This window comes from Pelophylax lessonae (genome assembly GCF_965119305.1).
Source record: "Pelophylax lessonae genome assembly, chromosome: 5".
Lineage (NCBI taxonomy): Eukaryota > Metazoa > Chordata > Amphibia > Anura > Ranidae > Pelophylax > Pelophylax lessonae.
In genome coordinates this window covers 143,741,320-143,763,225 of record NC_138772.1, presented here as the reverse complement: position 1 = coordinate 143,763,225, position 21,906 = coordinate 143,741,320, and the positions used below count along the sequence as shown (strand labels likewise).

General features: G+C 42.0%; 1 protein-coding gene across 1 annotated transcript in view; it reads left to right on the top strand.

Moving 5' to 3' along the window:
* Window positions 1–21,906, top strand: part of TBC1D5 (TBC1 domain family member 5) — a 513,309-nt gene that overhangs the window by 444,517 nt on the left and 46,886 nt on the right. Inside the window, exon 17 of the mRNA XM_082257835.1 lies at window positions 8,082–8,181. Coding sequence (XP_082113961.1) covers window positions 8,082–8,181 — 100 coding nt within the window. The remainder of the gene's footprint in view (window positions 1–8,081; window positions 8,182–21,906) is intronic.

The window sequence follows — 21,906 nt, the reverse complement described above, 5'->3', positions numbered from 1 at the left end:
TTTGGTTGTAAAGAGTGGTTATTTGAGTTACTGTTGCCTTTCTATCATCTCAAACCAGTCTGCCCATTCTTCTCTGACATCAACAAGGCATTTTTGTCCACACAACTGCCTCTCTGTGGATATTTTCTCTCTTTCGGACCATTCTTGTTAAACCCTAGAGATCCTTGTGCGTGAAAATCCCAGTAGAGCAGCAGTTTTTTAAATACTCAGACCAGCCCGTCTGGCACCAACAACCATGCCATGTTCAAAGTCACTTAAATCCCCTTTCTTCCCCATTCTGAATGCTCAGTTTGAACTTCAGCAAGTCGTCTTCACCACGTCTAGGTGCCTGGTGTATTTGTAAGACAATTTAAAACAGTTTATTGATAATAATTATTTTTTTTTACTCTGTGTATTCCAAAGGCTGCTTTTTCTATTTTTAATACAAGACCAGCAGCAGAGGACTAGAAGCTCCTCCTGCTTATGTTTCCCTGCAGACAGGCTGGGAAAGATCTCGGTCATGTAACAGCTGTACAGTAAACCCCCGCTCCATCGCGGTACAGTTTTTGCGGTCCCGGTATATTGCGTTTTTTTTTGTAATGTTATTTTACTATATAAATCATTGAAAATTAAATATTTTTGTGTTTTCCATAGCTCTTGCTATGTCTCTCAGTATCTTTTATGTGTTTAAATGAGTTTCTATTGTTTCAAAAGTGTGTTTAAAGACCTTAAAATGCTTTTACACGTACAGTGACAGTAAAAAAAACATGCCTACAATGCATTTTAATAGGGTTTTTCTATTTCGCGGATTTTCACTTTTCGCGGCTGGGTCCGGAACGTAACCCTGCAATGGAGGGGGGTTTACTGTATATCAATTAGGAAAAGGGACTTAGGGCCCTTTCACACGGGCGCTCCGTATGTCCGCAAATCATCCTATTTTTTTGCGGATGATTTACGGACATAATGTAAGTCTATGGCATTGCGGATGTCAGCGGAATACCATCCGCTGACATCCGATTTTCTTCCTTTCAGTTCTGTTCCGTTTTTTTGGAACGGAACAGAACCCTATTTTTTCCTCCGCTCAAAAAACGGAAAGGAAGCAAAATCGGATGTCAGTGGTGTCATCCGCAGACATCCGCAATGCCATAGACTTACATTATGTCCGTATATCATCCGCAAACGAAGTGTCATCCGCTCCGTGAAAAAAAAAAAAAAGTCCCGCAGCGGAGCAAAAAACCGGAGCGGCCGTGTGAAAGAAGCCTTAGATGTTTTTTTTTTATTAAAATAATTACAGTGCCATCATCCATATACAGAAATAGAAGGGACATTGTAAATAAAACAGTGTGTATTTAGTATCACTTTAAGTATAGGCAATTGAAACAGAACATATAATGAAAAGATTCATAAGCAGAGGGTAACACCAAGATAATTTGGTGACTAAAATGTAGGATTTCCTATAAAAGTTACATTTGGCCTCCTAATGCTGAATCAAGCTGCTGATCACTTCAAAGAACCAGTAGCATACCTGCCAACTGTCCCATTTTTGCAGGGACAGTCCTGGCAAATAGGGCCCTGTCCCGGGTAATTAAATTTGTCCCGGCTGTCTGTAAATGGCCGTTATGGGCAGCCGGTGCCCGTAAAAAAAATGGTTGCGGGCCGACATCGTAACTCCGCATGTGCTGTTCCGAAGCCTGCCGGGCTTGGGAAAGCTCGTACAAGCTTTGGTGGGCAGGCACGTGCACAGTTTCATAATGGCGCCTTTTTTCCCAGTTTTGGATAGAGCAGAGAACTTTCAGAACCCCGGTTAAGTTTGTGAACCCAGTGGAAAGAATCACCCTTTCTTTTTGTTGTCACTTGGACAGAAAGGAAGGGGAAATCTAAAATCTTAAAAGTTGTTACCAGAGCAGGGGTAGAGATGGAGACAGTATTTCTCATGACAAATGTAAGGGTTGGGTATTCCCCTAATGTTGGAGAACATTCCAGACATAAAAATGTAAAAAGTCCTTCACCATAGTGTACAAAATTAAAAAAAAAAAAAAAAGTTTGCTGGAGATCCACTTTTAGCATATATCCATGGGTTTTTAATTGTTCTTCAAAGGAATCTGGATAGGCAGCAGTGAAAGGGAAAGTATTCTTTTTTCCAGTCCCAAAATAGTTCCTTAATCCTGATTTTCAGGTCATCTTGTGGTATTTGACCTCCAGGCAGTGACATAGTCTTTATGGGCAGTATGTTTGCCCATAACAACCAATTAGAGTTCGGAAATCATGTTGTCACTTGCTCTAGAAAAAAAGCTTCCAGATCTGATGATTGGTTGGCACTATGGGAAGTACAGGGAATTCCTTTCCTGCCATGTCAGCCTGTTGTGTTCTTTTCTAACTTTTGAATATGCTTTGGTATAAGTCCTACATACTGCATCTTCTTTAGAATCCCTGTGCAGTTAAAATCCAAGCACAGTATTTTTATTTGTATTTTTTATTACTACCGCAAAGCTCAGTACTGCACAAGATAGTAGATGAAGGCAGTACAGCAGGAAACCTTGGCATGGTGTAAAGATGATTGAGCAATCCAGAATTTAACTCCGCTTAACAGAGCTTATAGAAAGTAGCATTAGGTGATGCAACAGATGCCAGGTAAATCCTAGTGATAATATTGCAGCCATGATTCAAAATTGTAATGCTGTAATGTTACTGCTAATTTGAGCATCATTACCCCACTAATTGGTTTTATAGCTGATGTGCTTTGAAGATTAAAAGGAATACTGATAATTTTTGGAGTGTTCTCTAGCCAAAAAAAATGAGTTTGTTTCAGAACTAGTTTACAGTGGGATTACTACCACTGTTTTACCATTATCACTCATCAGCTGCCACAAAGTATAGTAATATTAAGTATAGTTTGTGCATCTTTACACATGCAGGGAAATTTTTAGTGGCAGCTTTTATAATTATAGTGGATTTCAAGTAAAACTGGAAACCCCTATTTGCTAGTACATTTCTTGTAACAAAACAAAGGTGTTCTTTGCTTTTCTTGGTATATACAGATGTATTTGCAGATTTCACTTATAAAACTCCTGGTGTTTAAATCTGGTATTGCAGCGTGACCATAAAGTACAGTAGTTCTTCTTTTCTTAGTCTAAATCAGTGATGGCAAACCTCCTTGAGCCAGAGTGCCCAAACTGCAACACAAAACCAACATATTTATTTCAAAGTGCCAACACTGGTGATGATCGCACCTCAGGAGAAATTGCAGTCAGTTCAGCACTCACCTGGCTTCGGCGTCCAGTGTCATTGTCCCTGGCAGCAGCTTCTCCTTTTGTTGGTGCCTGTGATTGCCCTCCTCAGTCTAGATTGTGTCCTCTCAGCAACTCTCAGCATCATCTCGCTCATCACTGGCTGTTTCAACTCCAGGGGCTGTTATGGCTTGGGAGCTCTCTCTCCCTTCCAAACCACCTCAGCTTTCTCTCACTCTTGTTGGCACACTCCTCTCACCCTTGCTCTTCCTTCTCCCTCAGCCCTTTTTTTCCCGGGCTCTAGGCAGTCCCTCCTTTTATTTTCGCAGGGCATGCTGGTGCTGTAGTTTTTCTTTAAATAAAATGTAGCTATAGTCTTCCAGGACTACATGTCCCATGGTGCACTTGTCCTGGCTCCTCATTGGTCCCTGGCTGCAGCCAACCAGGAGTCCTCTTGTCAGCTCCTTACCCTTCTGCAGTGCACAACTGAAAAATAAAAGCCCTGTATTAAGTTGTTATAGGCAACCAGTCAGCTCTTTCCCTAATTTTCCAGGCAACCTTATTGGGCCCCAGCCAGAACTCAGGGAAACTTCTGCCCTGGCTTGATAGGGAACACCTTGGGCACTCTTCCTGCCTCCGCATTGGCTGGCCAGCCTTGTTGTTGCCTTTCCACTGCCCAGCCCACCCACCGAGCAACCCAGAGCTGTGGATTGGCCGAGGCAGCGGACGCACGCTCTGGCTAAGCTCTCATGACTGACACATGCGCTGGCCAATTGCCTCTTTGCAAGGGACCTGGGCATCTCTGGGAAGCAAATAGGCAAGATGCATAGAGGGTGGAAGGGGGCAGGACTGCAGGAGGCCATGTGTGCTCTCCTGGTAAAGCCTGAGCTGAGTCAGTAGACCGGGCACCAGCATATTTTGAACAAGCAGTCTTCTGTTATGGGGAAGAGAAAATATTGGCGGCCTTGCTCGTGTGCCAACAGAGAGGGCCCTTTGTGCCAGCTGTAGCAGGCGCACCATGGGTTCGCAATCACTGGTGTATACGATAATGATACTTACATACAAAAGCATACATTGCAATTCAGTATAAGTAAATTTGAAGTATGCTGTCTCTTAGGGCCCATTTACACTGCAACACAAAATACAGATTCTTGAATTGGCAGTGGATATAAGTTGCAATTGAGAAATTAATGAGAATACTCTGCAACGCATATATAAAGCATTTACTGTGGTTTACTTTAACCCTGGTTATGATGAACGTTATGAATTACATTACAATGTGCCATGTGCTGTAAACGAGCCGTAGAAGTTGACCTAGTGCATATATTTTTTTTTTGTATTGGTTGCTTGCTGGTAAAGTAATGTGTAAGTGTAACACTTTCAAGTGTGATATTTATTACCACTCAAAAAATATATAGCACTCATACTAACGATGTCTTCACCTTCCTTTTGCCTTTGTGGAAAGGTTCCATCTTTGTTCAGGCATCATCCAGTGTCAGCATCAAGTTTGTGGATTGAGATCTTTCCCTAAATGGCACAGTCATGTAAACCCTGATGCATTTGCAGTGGCCTTTTTGTTCTAGGCTGTGTGTACCTATGTTTTACACAGATCATCCTCCCCCTCTGCATTTTTGCTTATGAGTTACTGCTGCTAATGGAGACTCACCAAACCTGTCCAGAACGAGGACTATAAGGAGAATAAAATCCCCCAAGAATAGCAACGTAGTCTCAGGAAACGAACACCATGGCATCCCTGATAATTTATAGAGTAGCCGGTGAAGGGTTGTATAGTCCCAAAATAACTATTGGCATGGCGAACAGCTGGGCCCGCAAAAACACATACTGACTGTCTAACTTCAGTCGACAGCACTCCCATGGAATATTTCTGTGCACTAAAAGGGAGACCCCCCTAGAGTTAATAGTATGGCATGAGTGTGAGGACCATTGCAACCATGGTTTGTGAAGATGTCCCAGTGTGTATCCTGCCCCAGATGTGTCTCCAGGAGGCATATAATTTGAGCCTTAGCTTTCAAAATTGATGCAAACACCTGGGAACACTTATGCGGGGTGCCCAGTCCCCAAACATTCCAGGACATAAATATTATTATTGGATACTCAAGTAGCAAAGAATGGCATTCCCGAGCACAGCTGATAATCCGCTTAGATGGAATTGTTGCACGGGAAAAATCCAACGTGTTTTGATATATTAGTTAGTATCAAATCTTCTTCAGGGATTATTTGTAAAATAATATATTGAAGGAAATACTACATAGATATGAATATCTTTACTATTCATGGTAAGGTATAGAAAGCTAACTTATATTTTTAGTAAAACCTATTATTATGGGTGCATCCATAATAAAGAAGTCCCCCTAGTGTGGCTGGACTTTGCAAACGGGAGCACTGGACATAAAAATTCCATTCTGAAGCCCAAAAAAAGAAAAATAGATATCTCCAACGAAAACCAAACGCATGGACATCTATTCACCAAGGAAAAAAGGGAATTGTTAACCACTTCTGGACCGGAAGATTTCCCCCCTTAATGACCAGGCCATTTTTTGCGATTCAGCACTGCGTTACTTTATTAGACAATTGCGTGGATGTGCGACGCTGTACCTAAATAAAATTGATTACCTTTTTTCCCCACAAATCATTCTTTTTGTAGTATTTAATCACCTCTGCGATTTTTATTTTTTGCGCTATAAACAAAAATAGAGTGACAATTTGGAAAAAAAAACAATATTTTTCACATTCTACTATATAGCATTCCCAAAAAAATCGCAATAAGCGTATTTTGATTGGTTTGCGCAAAAGTTATCACTTCTACAAACTAAGGGAAAGATTTATGTCATTTTTATTGTTTTTTTATTTTTTACTAGTAATGGTGGCGATCTGCAATTTTTTGCGGGACTGCGACATTGTGGTAGACAGATCGGACCCCTAACTGACATTCAGGGAAGGGGTTAACACAGTGGGTGATCAAGGGGTTAAATGTGTACCTAGGGGCGTGTTTCGAACTGTATGGGGGTGGGGCTTATGGAATAACCATAGAGACCTTTGATCCTACATAGAAGGATCACAGGCACTCTGTGATCATTCCAGGGAGAACAGTCAGCTGTGATTACAACAGCTGACCGTTCTTCTCTCTCAGCGGGGAACGATCGTGGGTGTCAGGCGGCAATCGGAGCCGCCTGCCCCCTGCATTGGAGTCCCCGCTGCCAAGTGGGGAGGAGAGACAGCTGGCAGTGCCAGCTCACCCCCTAGCTGCAGGCACGCGACCGATGTAGATCTACATCGGTTCACGCAGGAGGGCCAGCCTGCTGCAGTAAATCGGCGGCGGGCGGTCCAGAAGCGGTTAAATCTATGTTGCCAGGCCAAAAGAGGGGGCAATACTTACTAGATTGTGATCAAACCAAATTGAGGTGGCTCAAAAGCCAAGTAGCAGTTTCCATATAAGAGCAGGGCACACACACACGTCATAGGACGTCATGTGCCGCAGCGTCACTTCCGGTTCCAGGAGTACCAACATCCGGGTCACGGCCATATTAGAACAAGATACGCATGCGTCATAGGACATCACGTGTCTTTCTTAATTGTTCTGTAACATATGTAGGAATGATGGCAATCACACCTCCAGCCACCTAGTCACCACTTCATTATAAAATTGCACGTCATAGCCATTTGTGGAACTCAAGGACCAAACATCTTCCCCAGAGATCATGGACCAAAGCATGAGGGTCCCTGTTCTGTCCCCGAGGGAGGAAAATATAGAGTACTGTCTTGAGCCATTTTTTGTTAAGCCGTCTGCACCAACCAACAATATAACTATTTACAAAAAAAACAAAAACAGTTGCTGATATAAGTAAGGAACAATTAACAGGGCATTGCCTACACATAGCTTCTGCATATGCGAAGGCAATCCGTGGATACACCTGCCCTTTAAGCTCCCGATGTAGTGTGGAAGCAAATCCAGGCTCAAACTGGGCATACCTAGTGGCATTAATAGCAATTGGGACATTTTGGTCCAGTTACAGTGCCCAATAATTAACATATTGAGATGGACGCCTATACCATCATGAGTCAATATGTTGACGATGGGGGATCATTGTGTATAAAAGGCAGTTTCGCTGGAAATCTGTGCGCCCTTTCCATCACATAGGCAGCTGAAAATGTGGCTTCAGGGTACAGGGATTTGAACCAAGACACAAAATCACCAGGGTTCTGGCCCTCAGCTCTTTCCAGCAGTCTGACTATTCTGACATTGTTACACCTCAGGAGCCTTGCTTTTCTGTTGCAGCGATTCTGCTAGGGAGTGGGCATAAATCATCTTCTAATGTGGACAGTCTATGCTCGGTCTCGGTGACTCTCTCCCTTATGGTCTGCATGTCCTGTCTTAGGAGACCGATATCAACTTTAATTTCTTCCATCTTACCGGTTAGTGATGTGCTGCACAATGTAATAGCAGCCAGAAGTTGAGAGTTCACCTGTTCCAGAGTTAGTTTGGCTGGCTTGTCTGTAGATGTGCTCATTTCTGGGTGTCTAAAGCCAGGGAGCCAGCGCTCCTCGTGTGTGGCGGACTACGGCCGCCATCTTGCCATTCGGTCTGGGTGAATTCTTTCAGGCGATATTTCCCTGAAGAGAACTGATCTTTGCTCATATCTGCTGTGGGGTATATTGGCTTTCAAAAGAGTCGATCAGGATGTTAGGAGTTGCTATGTATTGGCAGGATTCTGCAGCTGACGGAGCTCTCACTGCATCTGTCCATCTTGGTTGTAGCCACGCCTCTCAGATATGTCTACATCTAGCCATCGTGTATTTGTTATTCAAATCTTTGTATATAAAATATGACTAATACGTTTTTTGCATCTTTTGCAGGAAGAGGACCTTGAAGCTCAAATTTCATTCCTCCAAGGACAACTGAACGATTTGGATGCAATGTGCAAATACTGTGCAAAAATTATGAATATCCATCTTGGTAAGTAGACTTCTCATGTTACATATCATCAACATTAAAAGAAAGAAATGCTTGAAATATATCATTCTGTGTGTAACACATCTATATAAAATATATGGGTTTCACTTTTTGAATTGAATTACTCAAATAACTTTTTGATGATATTCTAATTTTATGAGATGCACCTGTATATTGGTCACAGAGTTGTAGTAGTCCATGGACAAAACTGCCCATTGCTTACCATTGGATTACAGTAAAGTAATGCATCAGCTTTGCTGGGGTAGGACATTAGCTTCTAGAAAATTGAAGCAGCACAAATATGTGTCCTTGGGACAAAGTGCATTATTAGGCTGCCATTATAACACTAAGCACTATTTTCTATCTATCAGTAAACAGAAATACATAAAATACTAGTGATAGTTTTCAAAAAGTTGTGTTACTGTAGATAAAATGTAGAACCGCCTAAAATGGTATTATGGTGTAGTACTTGAATTCGACCTGGTCTTTTCTGTACAGCAGGGCTGGAGTGTGAGCGGAAGAAGCACTACAAGGAGAGAGTCAGTCCATGTGCTGACAAGAAGCATGCTGTTAGGGGGAGAAAGCAGAGTTACAGAGAGATGAGCTCATTAATGTGATACTTCTCCTTTCACTTTCTACTTGTAACCTTAGTACAGAGGAAGTTGGTCAAATGATTCAGGCCAACAGACTAAGGCTGCCCATACAATTTTCTTGTACAACCTTCCTTTAAATTTACCAAAACCATATAATATGAGGTCAAACCTAAACACTTTAAATTTATATGTAATAAGACAGGACCTTGCACTAGATAGTTGAAGGCAAATCTAAAAGAAATTGAATAGGAAAATTGTATAATGTATAGCAAGCTTAAGGCAAAAAATGTTATAGGGAAAATCTCTGTAATAATTCCAAATATTGCAGCAAAAGCCAGTTTTGTTACTTTATCCTTTAATAAGGTATTTATTTGTATCTAGTTGTTCTTAGATGAAGTTTGCCTTAGTTCATTATTAATTTCTTATTTGGTATGTTATTTGATGCATTTTACCTGAAGCTCTTACCAGTCCAGTGTTCCTCATTTTTTTTTCCTGTAAAGGGGGGGCAATACTCAGCCACTGCTTGCTATGCAACAGAGGAGTTACCACTCTACTGTTTGGACTTATGGAGATGCACTACAGGCATTGTAAATGCCTGTAGTCTCCCCATTATCAGACTTCAGGCTGACAAACATATTTGCATACACCCTCCTCAACACCTTCACAGATTGCCTGTCAGCATCTCAATATGCCAATGCCAATACCCTTCAGGGAAGGAGTGACAACTGAGCGTCAGTCAAGTACCACTTTCTGCCCACGGCACTTGCACAGCAGTGGCAGTGTGTCTGCAGCTTTGCACACACCTAGTCCTCTGGCCATGCACAGAAAACTCAACGCCAGTTGTGTAACAGTAGATATAAAGACAATGTAAGCCATTATGTGAGGGCTTTGTAAAACCTTTTATAAATGGAATGCCTATTTTAGCAGTGTAGTATGTGGTAGTTTTTTAGGGCAGTGATACTTTTTATCTTCTTTAATATTTATTGTAACATTGTTGTGCCCTGCCACAGTGTGAAAATGGTTTTCTATCATGCAGGATTCCCATCCAGGCAGGTTGAGTGGTTCCAGGGTGCTTATGTCCTTCAGAGGAAACTGTTTTTTCAGTTTCCTCAGTGGTTTGTAAAAACCTGTTTGGAGCCTGGAGATCCCATAAGACTTGGGTCCAATTATATCTCCAATCCCAGGTCCTGGTTTTGGAATCCACCAGCACATTAATTGGGCAGGTGTGTGCTGTTTTTTTTAGTCGTAAGGACTATGCTTCTGAGCTTTACCCGGCAGACAGAGGAGGTCTCTGCCCAGGAATGAGGAGGGCTACACCTATGAGACAAGTGGGACTCACTGTAGCAAGGGACTGCTGTACCGGCCAAAGCTTGTGTGTGGAGACAGCCTGTAGGAGACAGACAAGAACAGTATCTTTCCTGCGCTCAAGTGGTATGCGGGAAGTTGAATGTTCTGAATGGTCTTTTTAGCACAGATAAAGAGGTCTTGCTGCCCCCTCAGGACCAAGGGAACCCTAAAAAAAAAAACACTGTAAGACAACTACTAGAGAAGAGCGCACCGACCTTGTACATTACCACTAAAAAGTTTATTAAAATCTAAATGGGTAGCCTACATTATACTCACAAACATAGGATGTGTACATACATGTAGGAAAGGGGAACCTCCAGAACACTTCTCTACTGCTTAGCGTAATGGCATCCACAAAGACCTGGCTTGGCTTACGCGTTTCGAGGGAGAACCCTCTTCCTCAGAGCCAAAATCGCCACTGATCCACTATACACTCCCAGGATGTTATATAGCCAGTCTGCATTGCGCACACCACCCCGCCTTGCCCCAATAGGCAAAAAGGTCAGGGATAAATGTAAACAAAATGGGGTTGTGTGCCCCAGTGGGCAGGTTCATGCAACAGACGGCGCTCGTGACTTAACATGAGTACTGGTCATAAAGAGCTGCGAATAGTAATAGTGTCAATGACACAATAATGATAGTACTATTACTATTATTATAGGAGCAAGAAATATATGTACAAAAATAATAATGTTAAAAAATCAAAATGATTAATAGATCAATACATGATACTATAGATAATGTGATTAATGATACACAATTGTGCCAAAGACCAGAAAAGATCAATATTAAAAACAGAGGTTAAAAAATAATTCATAATAAATCCATTCATTAGAAATCACTAGTAAAAAAGATATAATGCCACAAACTCATGTCCCACAATCAATAAAGGAATAATGATGGTATACATACCCTAGACTGTGCAATATTAATGCTATATGTTATCCCAATATGTGCACAATGTATTGGTGTCTATGATACAAGTACTCACATATGGGCCGTATATGGTATCAGGTGAGGACCCCCACACAGGAGGTGGAGGAATGCCTGGGAACTGAGGAGTGGATTAAAGCAAATCCAAGCATCCCAAGCTGCATAAAGCAAACCTGGAACGCAGACTGAACCCACACACCCGGAAGTGCGGGCGGTCTTGCATTCCACAGCCCCAGGGGTTACTTCCGGGTGTACCAAAACGTCACTTCTGGCTCCACCCCAAGACACTTGTGCTGTGATTGGCATCCCCCACAGCCATAGGCAACCCCTCGTCGCTCTAACTAGCCTTCGCCTACTCCCACGACCAAAGCTAGGCAGGAGAGACAAGGGACCAGAAACAAGCTGACTAAAATTGGAGGGGGGGGAGGGGAAAAAAGGGGGGGGACGTCTCCATGAGAATAGAAAAGACATTAAGATAAATGGACAAATGCCTAAATGGAATCATGAATGAATGAATAAATTATTGCATGGTAAAAGCACATACCCTATACTCACTTACTCTGATAGAGAGTATCGATGTGAAAAGCTAGTATACAGTGGGTACAGAAAGTATTCAGACCCCCTTAAATTTTTCACTCTTTGTTATATTGCAGCCATTTGCTAAAATCATTTATGTTCATTCTTCTTCCTCATGAATGTACACATAGCACCCCATACTGACAGAAAAACACAGAATTGTTGACATTGTTGCAGATTTATTAAAAAAGAAAAACTGAAATATCACATGGTCCTAAGTATTCAGACCCTTTGCTGTGACACTCATATATTTAACTCAGGTGCTTTCCATTTCTTCTGATCATCCTTGAGATGGTTCTACACCTTCATTTGAGTCCAGCTGTGTTTGATTATACTGATTGGACTTGATTAGGAAAGCCACACACCTGTCTATATAAGACCTTCCAGATCACAATGCATGTCAGAGCAAATGAGAATCATGAGGTCAAAGGAACTGCCTGAAGAGCTCAGAGACAGAATTGTGGCAAGGCACAGATCTGGCAAAGGTTGCAAAAAGATTTCTGCTGCACTTAAGGTTCCTAAGAGCACAGTGGCCTCCATAATCCTCAAATGGAAGACGTGTGGGACGACCAGAACCCTTCCTAGAGCTGGCCGTCCGGCCAAACTGAGCTATCGGGGGAGAAGAGCCTTGGTGAGAGAGGTAAAGAAGAACCCAAAGATCACTGTGGCTGAGCTCCAGAGATGCAGTCAGGAGATGGGAGAAAGTTGTAGAAAGTCAACCATCACTGCAGCCCTCCACCAGTCGTGGCTTTATGGCAGAGTGGCCCGACGGAAGCCTCTCCTCAGTGTAAGACACATGAAAGCCTGCATGGAGTTTGCTAAAAAACACCTGAAGGACTCCAAGATGGTGAGAAATAAGATTCTCTGGTCTGATGAGACCAAAATAGAACTTTTTGGCCTTAATTCTAAGCGGTATGTGTGGAGAAAACCAGGCACTGCTCATCACCTGTCCAATACAGTCCCAACAGTGAAGCATGGTGGTGGCAGCATCATGCTGTGGGGGTGTTTTTCAGCTGCAGGGACAGGACGACTGGTTGCAATCGAGGGAAAGATGAATGCGGCCAAGTACAGGGATATCCTGGACAAAAACCTTCTCCAGTGCTCTGGACCTCAGACTGGGCCGAAGGTTTACCTTCCAACAAGACAATGACCCTTAGCACACAGCTAAAATAACGAAGGAGTGGCTTCACAACAACTCCGTGACTGTTCTTGAATGGCCCAGCCAGAGCCCTGACTTAAACCCAATTGAGCATCTCTGGAGAGACCTAAAAATGGCTGTCCACCAACGTTTACCATCCAACCTGACAGAACTGGAGAGGATCTGCAAGGAGGAATGGCAGAGGATCCCCAAATCCAGGTGTGAAAGACTTGTTGCATCTTTCCCAAAAAGACTCCTGGCTGTATTAGATCAAAAGGGGGCTTCTACTAAATACTGAGCAAAGGGTCAGAATACTTAGGACCATGTGATATTTCAGTTTTTCTTTTTTAATAAATCTGCAACAATGTCAACAATTCTGTGTTTTTCTGTCAGTATGGGGTGCTATGTGTACATTCATGAGGAAGAAGAATGAACCTAAATGATTTTAGCAAATGGCTGCAATATAACAAAGAGTGAAAAATTTAAGGGGGTCTGAATACTTTCTGTACCCACTGTATGATAAAGGGTTGAAGGGATGCATAGACAGACAAGAGACTGCAGTGTAAGCTGTGCTGCATGAGTAAGCCAGAAGGCCAATGATAGGTTGTTTTGTAAAACCCCTCGGAAGGAAACACTGATTTCTGGAACTTTATTTTAATAAGATTGGGCAAGAAATGCCCTAAAAAGAAGATTGAAGCAACTGGCAATGTCCTTAATGCGTTACCAGTTGAAGGTAATTGCCACATTATGGTTTATTTACTAAAGCTGGAGAGTGCAAAATCAGTCTCACTCCTGCATAGAAACCAATCAGTTTCCAGGTTTTATTGCCAATGCTTAATTGAACAAGCTGAGGTTAAAAGCTGATTGGTTTCTCTGCAGAAGTGAGACTGCTTTTGCACACTCCAGCTTTAATAAATAAACCCCATCATATCTGGGTTTTTGTCGTTTGTCAGAATCATCTTCATATCCAGCAATTTGCTGCCTATCTTCCTTACGTACTCTCTTAATTTCTGTTTCTGAAAAATGCCTAATTGTTACTATGGAATAACCCACCATATTATTCTGCAACTCGGCTGTGTGTAATTAGGATAAATTAGACATGCCACACTAAGTCATTGTGGAGGAATATTCAGTGAAGGGAAAACAGCTTGACTGATTAGGAATTGATGAGTGTCAAACTGCCCATGAAATCATTATTTGGAATATTTCTTTGTATTTCATTAAAGCATTTGTTTTACTTTCACTTAGCCGATTTTTACTCTGCTAAATGTTTGTAACACATGTGTCCATTGTTAGCATATTTTTAATTAGGTCTGCACTGGAAGTATCCATCACACAAAGATTTTGGTCCTTTTCATTACTTAGTTACTGTAATGTGATGTCAGGTGGAGATAAAGATTTTGGAAGGCAACCACTTGGATACAGTCTGTGCAGTGCTTAGATAGGATTTTGCTGTGGACCTCATGGGAGAATGTAACATCGTGGCCAAATGTCTTCACGGAAGGGCCAGATTCCCTTCTGCCTTCCTTTATATTAAAGCAGAACTTCACCTTAAAAAGGACATTCCACTTTGTCCTCCCCTCCTCTACCACGGGAGAGTGGGTACCTAGTTTTGTCAGGTACCTGCTCCCATTTCCTCTGGAATCACCTAGGCTATTCTACCAGAATCCCCAACCCCCACAACCTCCTGAAACATGCCATAGGTTCCAAGAAACAGTGAGACCTTTCACATAGCGCAGAGCGACTCGCGCATAGGCATAGCCACAAGTGGTCATAGCCAGCTTCCCACATTAAACATGCCGGGGCCCCAAAGACTGGTGAAGAACCGCCACAAGTAAAGACAGTGGTAGATTACTGGACAGGTAAGTGTTCTTTTATTAAAAGTCAGCAGCTATAGTATTTGTCACTGCTGACTTTTTATTAGAATGAAGAACTTCTTTAAGTTGGGTTGCAAGACCTCTTTTTTCTTAAAGTAATGAACACTCTTACCAAATAAAAATTTCCCAGCAGTGACTGTTGAGGCTAGTGGCACTTACTATGAGCATTTAGATACCCAGAGGTATTCATAGCTTTTTTTTTTTCTGTCATCTCCTTCTAATCTCGTTTTTGGTGCAAAACCTTCAAGAACTGATTACATGCTAACCCCTTGAAGAGAATCTGAACTATAGAAGCAGGAAGGGCAAGTCAAGAGCAAAGGACTAGTCATCAGTAGGGATGGGTTCAGGCATGTTCGAATCCTAGTCCCAGCCCACTAGGGGTGTTGGATAGAATCGCAGCATCGATGTTTTGCGATTCAGATGTTAGCGATTCTGCATCGATGCCGAGAGTGCTCTGTGCAGTGATCTGCCTCTCTTGGAGAAACACAGTGACAGAGCCTGCCTGGTGACTAAAGCCCCCTCCCCTTCCAGATGGACACTGGAGCAGAATGTCAGCTGATGAGCTGACAGGCAGTAGAGTGAAGGAGGAGTAGCTCGAGGAGACCCCACATCAGCTGAAGCATCACTGGAGGCATTGAAAGGGAGAAGAGAACAGACACACGGAGCATGGAGGAGGGGGAATCAACTGACACTGAAAGCATGTGAGTGCCAGTGTCACTGATCTCATCCCTCCACCACCATCCCTCTGCCTGATCACTTCCCTTTACCACTATCCCTTTGCCTAATCTAATCCCTCCACGACTATCCCTCTGCCTGATCTCATCCCTCCACCACCATCCCTCTGCCTGATCTCATCCCTCCACCACCATCCCTCTGCCTGATCTCATTCCTTCCACCACCATCCCTCTGCCTGATCTCATCCCTCCACCACCATCCCTCTGCCTGATCTCATCCCTCCACCACCATCCCTCTGCCTGATCTCATCCCTCCACCACCATCCCTCTGCCTGATCTCATTCCTTCCACCACCATCCCTCTGCATGATCTCATCCCTCCACCACCATCCCTCTGCCTGATCTCATCCCTCCACCACCATCCCTCTGCCTGATCCCATTCCTCCCACCACTATCTGTTTTTCCTCTAGATGTTAAGATCGCCCCTTTTTTCTCTGTGATAAACTGAAAGTAAATAACTTGTAGCCCTCTTTTGGGATGGTTATGAGAATTACCCTCCCCAAATAGGATATTGCGCTAAGAGCAAATGACAATAAAAAATGGAATAGAATAGAATCTGAACACGCCTGAGCCCTTCCCTAGTCACCAGTATTGCCTGAAGACTCTCTGCAGCTGATCTTTTCTTTATTACTAACTTATCATGCCATGTTCTGAACTGTTTAAGAGATAGACATCTTGGTTGGGGTCTTTGCTTCCTCATTTTAGAGCCTTCTTTCAGATGACTGGCGGGGTAGTGTTCAAGGAGCAGCAACAGGGAAGCAGAAAACATACAACCATAGAATGAATTTATAAAATCCAGTCAGATCATCAAATGCAACTTTATTTCCTCTCCAGCAAGGAAAATAGTGAGCAGCACAGACAGTAAAGACCTCCCTAAATCTCCACAGATTAGCTGTAAGAAAGGAGCAGCACCTTAGATGGTCTTACACAGCACATACACCGCATTTAGGCTCAAGGCACAGGAGTGGCAAGGTACGCTCACAAACCAGAAAGTACACTGCTGTTTTTTTAAGGAATTCAAGGCTAATTTGCTTTGGCAGTGTTAACTTTTAAAGGTGTTCCCTATAGCATAGCAAATTTTCACTTTTTAAGTTTAGGTCCAGCTAAATTGTGACCACTGCAGCTTTTTTCTCTTTACAACTTGCCTCCATAATGTCAGAAAAACATTCGATAAAATAATTGTTCTCAGTTCTCCATATGAAGCTCATGGCTTGTCTGCTCACATTGATACTCTTTCTGCTGCTACAAGACCTCCCCAATGCACCCACTACATTTTCACTGTGTTTTATACTTATCAAGTTTAACAATGCAGCTCCAATATTGCCCTGTAGCCTTTATAGTATACATGTACCTCTATGAATAATGATTATTGAGAGCTGGGGAAAACAGTGTGAGTAATGACACCAGACTCCAGGCATAATATGTATTTATTAGCATAACACCTAGAATATCTAAAAAAAATCTGTTAGTCATACCTTGAATTGCCTTTTCACTGTCTCATAATGGCAGTACAGTAGCATCGGAACTTATTCCAATTTGTGATAGTTGTTCAGTTATTAGGTTGAATCACTGTATGCCATAAGTTGTATATTTCTTCACTGTCAGTAGTTACTCGTGATGGATTAAACAGATTCAGTGTAGCTTCAACTCTCTCACATTTTCTGATTCATTAACAGACTGCCAGAGTGCACTTAGCATCACCTTATTGATCATAACATGCTCAAAAGCCACTAGTTATTCATTTTAAATCTAGAAATACATTACAGTAGAACATTTTTGTCAATAGCTGGAGTGCAGGCATAGCCGGCAGAGTGACCATGTCATTGTGATCTTATTTAGAACATTCTTGTGTTGCATTTCTGGAACACATTTCAAATAGTAGATCATGATTCTTTGCTTTTCAGCTAGTAAAAATGTTATGGAAATCATAGTATTCCATGTAGGAATAAATTTGTTTTTCATCACAGGTAAAAATCACATGTACATAAGTATTCACAGCCTTTGCTCAATACTTTGTTGAAGCACCTTGGGCACCAATTACAGCCTCGTCTTTTTGAGTACGATGCTACAAGCTTGGCACCCCTATTTTTGGGCAGTTTCTCCTATTCTTCGTCGCAGGACCTCTCAAGCTCCATAATGTTGGATGGGGAGCGTTGGTGCACAGCCATTTTCAGATCTCTCCAGAGATGCCCAATCAGGTTCAAGTCTGGGCTCTTTCTGAGCTACTCAAGGACATTCACAGAGTTGTCCCATAGCTACTCCTTTGTTATCTTGGCTGTATGCTTAGGGTTGTTGTCCTGTTGGAAGCTGAACCTTCACCCCAGTCTGCGGTCCAGATCGCTCTGGTGCAGGTTTGGGAGGCAGTATGAGGAGACAGTCTGTTGTGCTGCAGTGCTCATTTTCTAACAAGGAATACCCTGATAGGAGGAGAGAGCAGAGTGACAGAAAGATAAACTCATCAGAAATGTAAGTTCTTTGATTGGTAAAACCGCTCATCTTGTATTCAGCTCACCTGTGCATCTAGTTGTTTGCTTAGATATTGGCTTTAAGCTGTTAAATAAAATAAAAAAATAAAAACAGGCTTTTAAATATATTTCTGTGCAAAAAAAAAAAAACTTGGAGAATAGAGCATTAATATAGGAAATTAAAAGCCAAAACCATGTCTGCAAACCTTCTGTATTTACTCAATGTTGTTTAGAAAGTAAAACCTAAAATCTCATTAACTAAGCCTTTTTTTCCCTATTACTGCTGCTGTACATAAGTGTCCCTCGCAATCATTTTGTGAAAAAAAAGCTTCTTGATAACTTCTGCTTTAGGTAATAAGTAATAATTAGCTGTGCTAATTAATGAATTAATAGGGGCATTTCTAAGAATAGGAGTAGATTTTCTATCACAAACAGTACTCATTAATAGCTTTAAAGGCTTTTGGGTCAATTTTTCTTACAGACTAATACTTGAATTTCCTCTTACGTAACATTCCCAGATATCCTATATCGTAGGTAAATAATATGCAACTCCACTCCATGTTTCCAGTGACGTTTTATTACCTAATACATCCTGGTAGAATTGGAGAATTGATATATATGTGTAACATTTCCCAGAAGAAACATTTCAATTAGTAGCCAAGGTGACTGGATGATGTTTTTCAAGATACATTATGATTTGTCACTAGTCTTCAGCCATATGTCACATAAAAGCCTAGGATTTCTTTACATTGATAATGGAGCTAATTTATGTTTAAGCGTATCTGGAGAGCTTTACGTCTGTCTGAGTTGGTAAGTGTAAAATTTAATGTGATTGAATATTCCCTTAGTACCGCTGAAGCACACTTAGGTTTCTTAGTCTGAACCTAATTAGAGGCAAGTTGTTTGGCTTATTACGGCTTATTATTGTAGGGGATATAAAGAATCACAGTCGTTTCCAAAACATAAAAACCTCTTGCGTAACTGTTCAGTTAAAAGCAAAGTACGGTGAACATCAATCTCAATTTGACTTTTATGAAGAGAGCTGCAGCCAAGACATAACATGTAACATCATGTTATGTCCATTTGGTATCTCTTTGTTTAAAAGCATAAGTTAAGAGAGACCTTCACCAAGACGTTCATTTCAATAACAATCCTTCCATAAGATTATCTGTGCCTTGAAGGTATTTTATGCATGTTCTTTACCTGTAAAAGCTTCACTTGTGGAGACATCCAGAAGCTCTGAGAATGCTGCTGGGGGCTGCCATTTTGGACATGATGGCAGCAGCCCCAGCAGACTCACTCAAGTGATACTATATAGTATTTCCCTTTGGTCCTCTCCCAGCAGGCCCAAGAAATGTAGGGAAGTAAAGAGAAGGTGGAGGAGCTGGGCCAGAACAGACAGCAATTAGACACTCCCCTCTACTAGAAGTGTCTAATTTCTGTCTGTTCTGGCCCAGCTCCTCCACCTTCTCTTTACTTCCCTACATAACCTTTAATGGGTCAGAGTCGTATACTCGGGTAGTAAAAACAAGTGATTGAGCCACAATTTCAACCCCTCCCCAACCAGCGAGCCACAAGTTAACATAGGCAGTGGGAATGTTAGTATACATTGCCGTGGTTGCTGCATGGTGAAAATTATACTACATGTTGCGTATGACAGGCAGATCCACTGGAAAAAGTAAACAGGTATGTATGGTCTTCATCACACTCATGCACAAACTCATATAGGAAAGAAGGTTGAAATTCAATTTACCCATCACAATTAATTCCCATAGCCATGTTTATTGTGCTTCCTGAAGAAGTCATCTAAAAGTTTTTTGACATTGTCTAGGTTCTAAGCTAGTACCATTCCTGGAGGAGGCAGTGTCACACGTTTACTGTCCTAACAGTAAAGAACCCTGTCCTCTATCAAAGATTAAACCTTCTTTCTTCTAACCTCTAAGCGTGACCATATGTTTATTTTTTATATATTTGTACAATGTAATATTATCCCCTCTTAAAGCGGTAGTATCCCGCTTTTTGACACTTTTACCTACAGGTAAGCCTATAATAAGGCTTACCTGTAGGTACAAATAATATCTCCTAAACCGGCATGGTTTAGGAGATATTTACAGTGCATGCAGCCGCTCGCGCGAGCGGCGCATGCGCTCTGAAGGTCCGGGGAGACCTTCAATTTATTTGCCGGGAGTTTGCCGGAAAATCAATCCCGCGCGCATGCGCGGGAGTGACGTCATCGCGGCTCCGGACAATCATCGCGCCGGAACCGTCTCTTCCGGCCAATCACCGCGCCGGAGCCGCCGAACCCGGAAGAGACGACGAGGAATCATGGCAGTGCCCGCAGCGATGTCCGGGGGTCCGTGTCGGGGCTTCGTTCTAAGGTAAGTTACACATAATGGGCTAGTATGCGATGCATACTAGCTCATTATGCCTTTGTCTTGCAGGTTTTTTTTTTTTTATTTTAGGGTTTACAACCGCTTTAAGCTCCTTTTTTTCAGAGTGAATAACTGTCAACACTAGGAAAGGAGCATGCAGCTTTATGCCTCTTTTATTTATACACATGAGCACTAATGCCGATTTGTGCCTGTGACAGTACTCACCGTCACTGGAAGTTAAAGACAGAGGATTAATGGTTTGAATTGCTTCAGATGGGTCGGTCATATTTGCCAGCCATATCTCCATATAGGAATATAAAGATTTATTCCCATTTGCCATGAAATCTGTTCTTCCTAAATGCTGTGTATATTACATATCTTTCAATGTCAGACAGGTTTTCCTTTTGTTGTGTATTGGGAGGGAATGTGGATTGCCCTTTCGCATTGTTAAGTGTTAATGACCTCCCATTGTTCTGTCTGTCTGCCTTAAGAGAAACGTATAGGTATGTGGATTGGTTGCTAAGGGGGAAAGGGGATTGTCCCACATTGTATATTGTTGTGTACACTGTATGAGAGTGTAAAACTCTGTTCCTATTGGATTGTGAATATCATGTCCAGTCTTAAACATGGTCCACCTGGGTTGTAACCTTGTGGGTGAAAACTGTATATAAGTCTGTTCAATAAAGAAGGGAGTTAGTTCTTCACCCTCAATCTAGAGTCTTGTATCTTATTGGGGGAATCCGCTGCAAGGGATTGCTATGGTCCTCCATACTCCCTTAGAGAATCACTAAGCTCTTGTAAGAGCTTGTGTAAGAGTTTGTTCGTGCTGCACTCTCTGGGGAAAGGAGGTTCACCCACAGGAACCTGGAGCCTTGTCGTAGGTCCAGGGTGGGTAGGAGATTGCGAGACCCTAACCAAGCTGAGGCGGTTCGTGGGGACTGAAGTGGTTACGGTGTCTGGTGGAGTGCTTGGAGCCCCTCGGGAAGCACTAGGAGCATCTGTCTATGGAGGTACCCGGTCAGGGGTGCCCTGTTCCGTTACAGTGCCAAAAAATGAGTGCTCAGAGTAAAACAAAGCAAACTCAGAGTAAAACAGAAGAACGTATAAACTTCACAAAGAGATAGTATGTCTTGTACTTGTTCTAATATACCTCAGGACTCTAGTACTCCAAGGCAAGGAGGCTATGTCTTCCATCATTCTTTTTACATCATGCACATTGCAGGTGCTTTGAATATAAATATTTTTTTCATAGGTTTGCCTTTAGTAAAATAGGCTGCCTAATCATCTGCAACCAATAATTTTAATAGATTTGTTAAACTGATATAATTATTGCTTGTGCCTCTGAAGGCAGAATGCTAACAGAGCCAAGCATCTCATATTGACAGTAACCAAGGTTTCAAAGATCAAAATGTTTATAGGTTTCTTTGGATTTAGAAGCGAAAACATTTTTTTCAGTCTTGCTTACTGATGCCAAATCTATTTTGCACGGTCTTTTGGCGAGACACGTTCCATACTGTTTGTATTCTTTCAAACATTGTTTTTCTTGTCAAAATCTTTGCTGGTTCTCATTCTGAGCTGCTGATACTGTCAGATATTATTTGGGTAGAATAGCTTTTCATTAAGACCGTGTTTTAATGTATAAATAACTTTTATATAAAAATGTTTCCTCTTCTAGCAATATATGAGCATTTGTA